The sequence below is a fragment of the Mustela nigripes genome, chromosome 3 (assembly GCF_022355385.1).
Source record: "Mustela nigripes isolate SB6536 chromosome 3, MUSNIG.SB6536, whole genome shotgun sequence".
Taxonomy (NCBI): Eukaryota; Metazoa; Chordata; class Mammalia; order Carnivora; family Mustelidae; genus Mustela; species Mustela nigripes.
The window spans coordinates 155923683-155932980 of record NC_081559.1 but is presented as its reverse complement, the minus strand read 5'-3'; the positions used below and the strand labels follow the sequence as shown (position 1 = coordinate 155932980).

The window sequence follows — 9298 nt, the reverse complement described above, 5'->3', positions numbered from 1 at the left end:
CCCCCACTCCTCTTTCCGGAGTCAAGGAACCTTGCCCGAGGGTGCCCACCTCCTCCCAGCGCGACTTTCCTGGCTCCCCCTCTCCTGAGGCCTGAAACTTTAAAGGCATCCCTTTAATAAATCTTGCCTTGTGCCCACCTTGCCTGGTGTCATGTTTATCTCGCCTATAAAACCTTACAATGTCAGAAAGAAAAAGGGAAAAACAGGAACAACATGGTTTGACATTGTAATAGATTATGTCAGAAAGAAAAAAAGAAAAAAACAGGAACATAGGACTAGTAGTCATGGCCCAATCACCTACTGACACCCCTGCTCTGCCTTTATTTATTTATTTATTTAAGTTTTTTTAAGACAGAGATCACAAGTAGGCAGAAAGGCAGGCATAGAAGAGAGGAAGGGAAGCAGGTTCCCTGCTGAGCAGAGAGCCCGATTCGGGGCCCTGGGATCATGACCTGAGTTGAAGGCAGAGGCTTTAACCCACTGAGCCACCCAGGTGCCCTCCTGCTCTGCCTTTAAAAACTCTGACTGTAATCTGGGTCTGGGTCCAAGTTCCTACTCCGCTGATTCCGGTATACTTGGGCCCAAGCTTAAGCTTGCTGAATAAACCCTCATGTGTTTATTTTGGTGTTGGCTCCTTGGTGGTCTCTCGGGTGTGAAAACTTGGGCATAACACTTGGAGGTCCCACCGAGATCTGGAAGACTCTTAGGACCCCAACCCGGAGGATCTTATGCCAGCTGGTGAGTGCACTCGTTTTTTACCTATTTGTGCTCCTACCTTTCAGGAGCTCCAATCTGCATTTTTACCTGTAGGAATTCCAAATCTGAGTACGGGAGTCGACACTGGCTCAAGCGGACGCGTGGCGGGCTGTTGACTGGGTGTCTTGGGGAGACATCTCTTTGCTCCTGTCTGGAGGCCTGGCTGCCGTTGCAGTCGGGCCCTGCCTGGAGGCCCAGCTGCTGTTGCGGTCGGGGCTTAACTTCCTTCCAGTTTTGTCTTTGCAGCCGCGCCGGATCATATGTCTTTGTGAGTGTGTTTTTGTTAATTGTCGTAAATGTATTTGTCTTGTTGTGGACTGAGGACGTGATGCGACAAACACAGACAACTGCTCTGTCTCTGATGACTGACCGGTTCTCAGGTGTTAGGGAAAGAGCTCATTACCTGAGCACAAAAGTCCAAAAGGGAAAATTTCGGAATTTCTGCACGTCTGAATGGCCATCCTTTAATGTTGGATGGCCTCAGGAGGGCCACTGGGTCTGCGGTTGTCCTGTCTTTTTGTTATCTGTTGTGTTGTTTGTTGTGTTTGAAGAAATGGGGCAAGCAGAGAGTAAGGGGACTCTGACTTTCATCTCTCTGTTCCTCCTAATAGATGTGGGGCTTCTCCCTTACTCATTTCTTGTGTTAATGGATGGCTATAACTGGAGCCAACTAGGGCTGGTCTAACTCGAGACTGGTCTAACTCCATAAGGAATATTCCCAAGCAGCTGCCGAAACTCCCTTTGTTTCGGGAATATTCCCTCTTTTCTCTGGCCAGACATGGACTGCCATACCCCTTCCCCCTTGCTGATGGGAAAACATGGCGTCTGCTCCTCTGTTGGAGTTGATGAGCTCTAAAACCAGGAATCGTTTCTCTGCCTTCTGGCAGTGCTTTGTTCTTCTGTCTCCCCCTTCTGTTTCTGCACCTGCATGCTTGGGGCCTGCATAACTGGCCTCTAGACCATCCTTGGTGCTTCCTGCACCACGGATCCTTCTCTCTTCACTGTCAAGGAGCAAGAAGAGCACCCCTGGACCTAACACCGCCCACTCCAGATCTTCCCACCCGTGTCTCAGGTAAACATTCAAAGTGGAGTGGGCCCAGGTGGAACGTAAATCAGTATTTGAACTAAGTTAAGTTATATGTCTTTTAAGTTATCAGCAGTAAACAGGAAACTTCAAAGTCTACTGGAGGTCAAATAAGCTCATGTTGTTTGTTAAAATCTGTTAGCAAAGAGATGACTAAACTGATGGTTAATTCTCTGTCTCAAAGTTTTAATGGGTAATTGCTGAGATCGCTTTCAAGGTCTTTGGTAACCTGAAAGTTTAAAGTTTTGCTTGGATGACAAATGGAATTAAATTTGTTGGACATCTAGGTCTTTTCCAAAGAGGATAAAATACTAAGCCATTGATTACGGAACATAGGTTTGTGCTTTTGACTTCTTACAGCAAAGAAACTAAGAATATTTAAATCTGTTGGTAAACATCTTTGTGCTTAACTGATTCATAAATTGGCATCTAAAGAATTCTGTTATAACCGTTCACAATTGGTTAATAACTGACTAGAGGTTAAAGTGTTTCTAAAAGTACAAAATTCTGCTAAATGTAAGGCTGATGGAAATAAAGGAAGCAACTCTGTATGTAGGAAAGTAAGAGATATGTAAGTAAGATTTAAGGAAGGGAAATGCATTTTGTTGAAGGTTTAAAAGAGAAGAAAAGAAAAGAAAAGCAGCCCCAGGGCCACTGTTTGAGCCAGACCCAATCGTAAAGAATGGAAGGGGAGACTGATCACTTTCCACTAGCCAGGGATACCGGGGTGTGTGTGTGGGGGGGTGGGGGGGAGTGTACAACCTGTTTGAATCTGAAGAGTGCCTGACTGTGAATCTGTCTGTATGGCTCCACCGCTTCAGCTACTGAGTCTGAGTGGGCTGCACCCTGGGTCTTGCGGGGCATCATATGGCACAATGGTCATCTATTCCACAGAGCAGCCTAGTCCAGGGCTTATATGGACAGACCTAGCTAAGATGTTCCTAAGTTCCCACGAGGTATGCAAGCAGGACAGCATCTGAACGATCCCCCTTCCTTTGTGACATCATTCATGATGAGAGAGAAATCCAGTAAACCCACTATCTAAGACTGCATGCTTAAGAATAAAAAGGAAAGACACTGGTATTAAAAAAAAAAAAAAGAAAGAAAGAAAGAAAAAAAAGCTGGTTTTCTCTCTGTTTAAAAGGGCAAAGTTTTCTTAGGTTAATTGATCTATAAATGGTTTTCTCTTTGCCTGCCCAGAGTTGTAAATGAGGTCTCTTTGACTCATAAGGCTTTTCCTTGCTATGCTCAGTAACTCAGGGAGTACTACTAAACCAATGATAAACCTTGGGTTACATTTGGGTAAATGCTGTAACTACTCTAGAGGTTCTATACATTTCCTAAAGTTCTAATGTTTTGATAGGGTTATCACCTGGTAATTTAACCATATCTATTCTGAGTTTTTGTCATTTGTAATTGTTTTAAAGCTGCATTCGGAATAAACCAGAATTAGTAACATGGAACTAGATGAACTGAAAGATTGTAATGTAGTGTCTCTTAACGTTTTGTCTTATTTTAAGCATTACTGGTTCTGTAACGTTTACTCCTCCAGACTAGGAAAACTTTTTCTTAAGTTATCTGTAACTTAAAGATACGTAAAAGTATTCATTTGTAAACAAATCAAGGCATTCAACTTTTCTTTCTATCTGAACCCTCTGAAACCAAAAGGTCTCAGCAAGTATTCTTTCTTCCATGGCAATCCGTCATTTGCATAAGTTCAATAAGAGTCTGTTGTCCTTGTAACAGGACAGCATTGGAAACACTGGTTATTTTACCAAGGCTTTGACTGGAATGTCATATTTGAAAAGACTCAGATATGACCAGACAGCTTTAAGGAACTAAGGTTGACTTTTAAAAAATTTTTTTTTAATTTTTTATAAACATATAATATATTTTTATCCCCAGGGGTACAGGTCTGTGAATCACCAGGTTTATACACTTCACAGCACTTACCATAGCACATACCCTCCCCAATGTCCATAACCCCACCCCCCTTCTCCTAACCCCCCTCCCCCCAGCAACCCTCAGTTTGTTTTGTGAGATTAAGAGTCACTTATGGTTTGTCTCCCTCCCAATCCCATCTTGTTTCATTGATTCTTCTCCTACCCACTTAAGCTCCCATGTTGCATCACCACTTCCTCATATCAGGGAGATCATATGATAGTTGTCTTTCTCTGATTGACTTATTTTGCTAAGCATAATACCCTCCAGTTCCATCCACGTTGTCGCAAATGGCAAGATTTCATTTCTTTTGATGGCTGCATAGTATTCCATTGTGTATATATACAACATCTTCTTGATCCATTCATCTGTTGATGGACATCTAGGTTCCTTCCATAGTTTGGCTGTTGTAGACATTGCTGCTATAAATATTCAGCACATGCCCCTTCGGATCACTACGTTTGTATCTTTAGGGTAAATACCCAGTAGTGCAATTGCTGGGTCATAGGGTAATTCTATTTTCAACACTTTGAGGAACCTCCATGCTGTTTTCCAGAGTGGCTGCACCAGCTTGCATTCCCACCAACAGTGTAGGAGGGTTCCCCTTTCTCTGCATCCTCGCCAGCATCTGTCATTTCCTGACTTGTTGATTTTAGCCATTCTGACTGGTGTGAGGTGATATCTCATTGTGGTTTTGATTTGTATTTCCCTGATGCCGAGTGATATGGAGCACTTTTTCATGTGTCTGTTGGCCATCTGGATGTCTTCTTTGCAGAAATGTCTGTTCATGTCCTCTGCCCATTTCTTGATTGGATTATTTGTTCTTTGGGTGTTGAATTTGCTAAGTTCTTTATAGATTTTGGACACTAGCCCTTTATCTGATATGTCGTTTGCAAACATCTTCTCCTATTCTGTCAGTTGTCTTTTGGTTTTGTTAACTGTTTCCTTTGCTGTGCAAAAGCTTTTGATCTTGATAAAATCCCAATAGTTCATTTTTGCCCTTGCTTCCCTTGCCTTTGGCGATGTTCCTAGGAAGATGTTGCTGTGGCTGAGGTTGAAGAGGTTGCTGCCTGTGTTCTCCTCAAGGATTTGGATGGATTCCTTTCTCACATTGAGGTCCTTCATCCATTTTGAGCCTATTTTTGTGTGTGGTGTAAGGAAATGGTCCAATTTCATTTTTCTGCATGTGGCTGTCCAATTTTCCCAGCACCATTTATTGAAGAGGCTGTCTTTTTTCCATTGGACATTCTTTCCTGTTTTGTCAAAGATTAGTTGACCATAGAGTTGAGGGTCTATTTCTGGGCTCTCTATTCTGTTCCATTGATCTATGTGTCTGTTTTTGTGCCAGTACCATGCTGTCTTGATGATGACAGCTTTGTGATAGAGCTTGAAGTCCGGAGTTGTGATGCCACCAACTTTGGCTTTCTTTTTCAATATTCCTTTGGCTATTTGAGGTCTTTTCTGGTTCCATATAAATTTTAGGGTTATTTGTTCCATTTCTTTGAAAAAAATGGATGGTACTTTGATAGGAATTGCATTAAATGTGTAGATTGCTTTAGGTAGCACAGACATTTTCACAATATTTCTTCTTCCAATTCAGGAGCATGGAACATTTTTCCATTTCTTTGTGTCTTCCTCAATTTCTTTCATGAGTACTCTATAGTTTTCTGAGTATAGATTCTTAGCCTCTTTGGTTAGGTTTATTCCTAGGTATCTTATGGTTTGGGGTGCAATTGTAAATGGGATTGACTCCTTAATTTCTCTTTCTTCTGTCTTGTTGTTGGTGTAGAGAAATGCAACTGATTTCTGTGCATTGATTTTATATCCTGACACTTTACTGAATTTCTGTACAAGTTCTAGCACTTTTGGAGTGGAGTCTTTTGGGTTTTCCACATATAGTATCATATCATCTGTGAAGAGTGGTAGTTTGACTTCTTCTTTGCTGATTTGGATGCCTTTAATTTCCTTTTGTTGTCTGATTGCCGAGGCTAGGACTTCTAGTACTATGTTGAATAGCAGTGGTGATAATGGACATCCCTGCTGTGTTCCTGACCTTAGTGGAAAAGCTTTCAGTTTTTCTCCATTGAGAATGATATTTGCGGTGGGGTTTTCATAGATGGCTTTGATGATATTGAGGTATGTGCCCTCTATCCTTACGCTTTGAAGAGTTTTGATCAGGAAGGGATGCTGTACGTTGTCAAATGCTTTTTCAACATCTATTGAGAGTATCATATGGTTCTTGTTCTTTCTTTTATTGATGTGTTGTATCACATTGATTGGTTTGCGGATGTTGAACCAACCTTGCAGCCCTGGAATAAATCCCACTTGGTCGTGGTGAATAATCCTTTTAATGTACTGTTGAATCCTATTGGCTAGTATTTCAGTGAGAATTTTCACATCTGTGTTCATCAAGGATATTGGTCTGTAGTTCTCTTTTTTGATGGGATCCTTGTCTGGTTTTGGGATCAAGGTGATGCTGGTCTCATAAAATGAGTTTGGAAGGTTTCTTTCCATTTCTATTTTTTGGAACAGTTTCAGGGGAATAAAAATTAGTTCTTTAAATGTTTGGTAGAATTCCCCTGGGGAAGCTGTCTGGCCCTGGGCTTTTGTTTGTTTGGAGATTTTTGATGACTGTTTCAATCTCCTTACTGGTTATGGGTCTGTTCAGGCTTTCAATTTCTTCCTGGTTCAGTTGTGGTAGTTTATATGTCTCTAGGAATGCATCCATTTCTTCCAGATTGTCAAATTTGTTGGCGTAGAGTTGCTCATAGTATGTTCTTATAATTGTCTGTATTTCTTTGGTGTTAGTTGTGATCTCTCCTCTTTCATCCATGATTTTATTTATTTGGGTACTTTCTCTTTTCTTTTTGATAAGTCTGGCCAGGGGTTTATCAATCTTATTAATTCTTTCAAACAACCAGCTTCTCGATTCATTGATTTGTTCTATTGTTTTTTTGGTTTCTATTTCATTGATTTCTGCTTTGATCTTTATAATTTCTCTTCTCCTGCTGGGCTTAGGGTTTCTTTCTTGTTCTTTCTCCAGCTCCTTTAGGTGTAGGGTTAGGTTGTGTACCTGAGACCATTCTTGTTTCTTGAGAAAGGCTTGTACCACTATATATTTTCCTCTCAGGACTGCCTTTGTTGTGTTTCACAGATTTTGAACCATTGTGTTTTCATTATCATTTGTTTCCATGAATTTTTTCATGGAAAATTCTTCTTTCAATGGGTTTCAATTCTTCTTTCAATGGGTTGACCCATTCATTCTTTAGAAGGATGCTGTTTAGTCTCCATGTATTTGGGTTCTTTCCAAATTTCCTCTTGTGACTGAGTTCTAGCTTCAGAGAATTGTGGTCTGAAAATATGCAGGGAATGATCCCAATCTTTTGATACTAGTTGAGACCTGATTTAGGACCGAGGATGTGATCTATTCTGGAGAATGTTCCATGTGCACTAGAGAAGAAAGTGTATTCTGTTGATTTGGGATGGAATGTTCTGAATATATCTGTGATGTCCATCTGGTCCAGTGTGTCATTTAAGGCCTTTATTTCCTTGTTGATCTTTTGCTTGGATGATCTGTCCATATCAGTGAGGGGAGTGTTAAAGTCCCTTACTATTATTGTATTATTGTTGATGTGTTTCTTTGATTTTGTTATTAATTGGTTTATATAGTTGGCTGCTCCCATGTTAGGGGCATAGATATTTAAAATTGTTAGATCTTCTTGTTGGACAGATCCTTTGAGTACGATATAGTGACTTCCTCATCTTTTATTATAGTCTTTGGCTTAAAATCTAATTGATCTGATATAAGGATTGCCACTCCTGCTTTCTTCTGATGTCCATTAGCATGGTAAATTCTTTTCCACCCCCTCACTTTAAATCTGGAGGTGTCTTCGGGTTTGAAATGAGTTTCTTGTAGGCAACATATAGATGGGTTTTGTTTTTTTATCCATTCTGATACCCTGTGTCTTTTGATTGGGGCATTTAGCCCATTAACATTCAGGGTAACAATTGAGAGATGTGAATTTAGTGCCATTGTATTGCCTGTAAGGTGACTGCTACTGTATATTGTCTCTTTCTAATCTACTACTTTTAGGCTCTCTCTTTGCTTAGAGGACCCCTTTCAATATTTCCTGTAGAGCTGGTTTGGTGTTTGCAAACTCTTTCAGTTTTTGTTTGTCCTGGAAGCTTTTAATCTCTCCTTCTATTTTCAATGATAGCCTAGCTGTGTATAGTATTCTTGGCTGCATGTTTTTCTCATTTAGTGCTCTGAATATATCATGCCAGTTCTTTCTGGCCGGCCAGGTCTCTGTGGATAAGTCTGCTGCCAATCTAATATTTTACCATTCTATGTTAAATACTTCTTTTCCCGGGCTGCTTTCAGGATTTTCTCTTTGTCACTAAGACTTGTAAATTTTACTATTAGGTGACGGGGTGTGGACCTATTCTTATTGATTTTGAGGGGCATTCTCTGAACCTCCTGGATTTTGATGCTTGTTCCCTTTGGGGAAATTCTCTCCAAGAATTCTCTCCAATATACCTTCTGCTCCCCTCTCTCTTTCTTCTTCTTCTGGAATCCCAATTATTCTAATGTTGTTTCATCTTATGGTGTCACTTATCTCTCAAATTCTCCCCTCATGGTCCAGTAGCTGTTTGTCCCTCTTTTGCTCAGCTTCTTTATTCTCTGTCATTTGGTCTTCTATATCGCTAATTCTTTCTTCTGCCTCATTTATCCTAGCAGTGAGAGGCTCCATTTTTTATTGCACCTCATTAATAGCTTTTTTTATTTCAACTTGGTTAGATTTTAGTTCTTTTATTTCTCCAGAAAGGGCTTTTATATCTCCTGAGAGGTTTCTCTAATATCTTCCATGCCTTTTATGAGCCCAGCTAGAACCTTAAGAATCCTCATTCTGAACTCTAGACCTGACATATTACCAATGTCTGTATTGATTAGGTCCCTAGCCTTCAGTACTGCCTCTTGTTCTTTTTTTTGTGGTGAATTTTTCTGCCTTCTCATTTTGTCCAGATAAGAGTATATGAAGGAGCAAGTGAAATACTAAAAGGGTGGCAACAACCCCAGGAAAATATGCTTTAACCAAATCAGAAGAGATCCCAAATCGTGAGGGGGTGAAAGGGGATAAAAAGAGGTTCAGAAAGAGAAGAAAAAAAGAAAAGAAAAGAAAAGAAACAATTAAAAAAGAAAACAAATAAAGAAAAAATTTAAAAAGAAAAAAATATATATATATTAGGTAAACTAGTTAAAAAACATTAAAAAAGAAAAGGGTAAAAGTTAAAAAAAATTTAGCAGAAGAAGAGAAAAAAAAATTGAAAAAGAAAAAAAATTAAATTAACTGCAAGACTAAAGAATCATGGGGAGAAAGCCATGAGATCTGTGCTTTGCTTTCTCCTCCTCTGGAATTCCGCTGCTCTCCTTGGTATTGAAACTGCACTCCTTGGTAGGTGAACTTGGTACTGGCTGGATTTCTTGTTGATCTGGGGGAGGGGCCTGTTGTAGTGATT

At 40.2% G+C, this 9298-nt stretch overlaps 1 protein-coding gene across 2 annotated transcripts in view; it reads left to right on the top strand.

Moving 5' to 3' along the window:
* The first annotated feature begins 349 nt into the window (after positions 1–349).
* The window catches only part of CDH17 (cadherin 17), a 110991-nt gene continuing 102042 nt past the window's right edge, over positions 350–9298 (top strand). Inside the window, exon 1 of one of the 2 annotated variants that reach the window (XM_059394861.1) lies at positions 350–738. In XM_059394861.1, coding sequence (XP_059250844.1) covers positions 729–738 — 10 coding nt within the window. In that variant the 5' untranslated portion in view covers positions 350–728. Of the gene's footprint in view, positions 739–1011; positions 1829–9298 lie in introns of those variants that run through there. The other variant, XM_059394862.1, reaches the window with a different exon arrangement.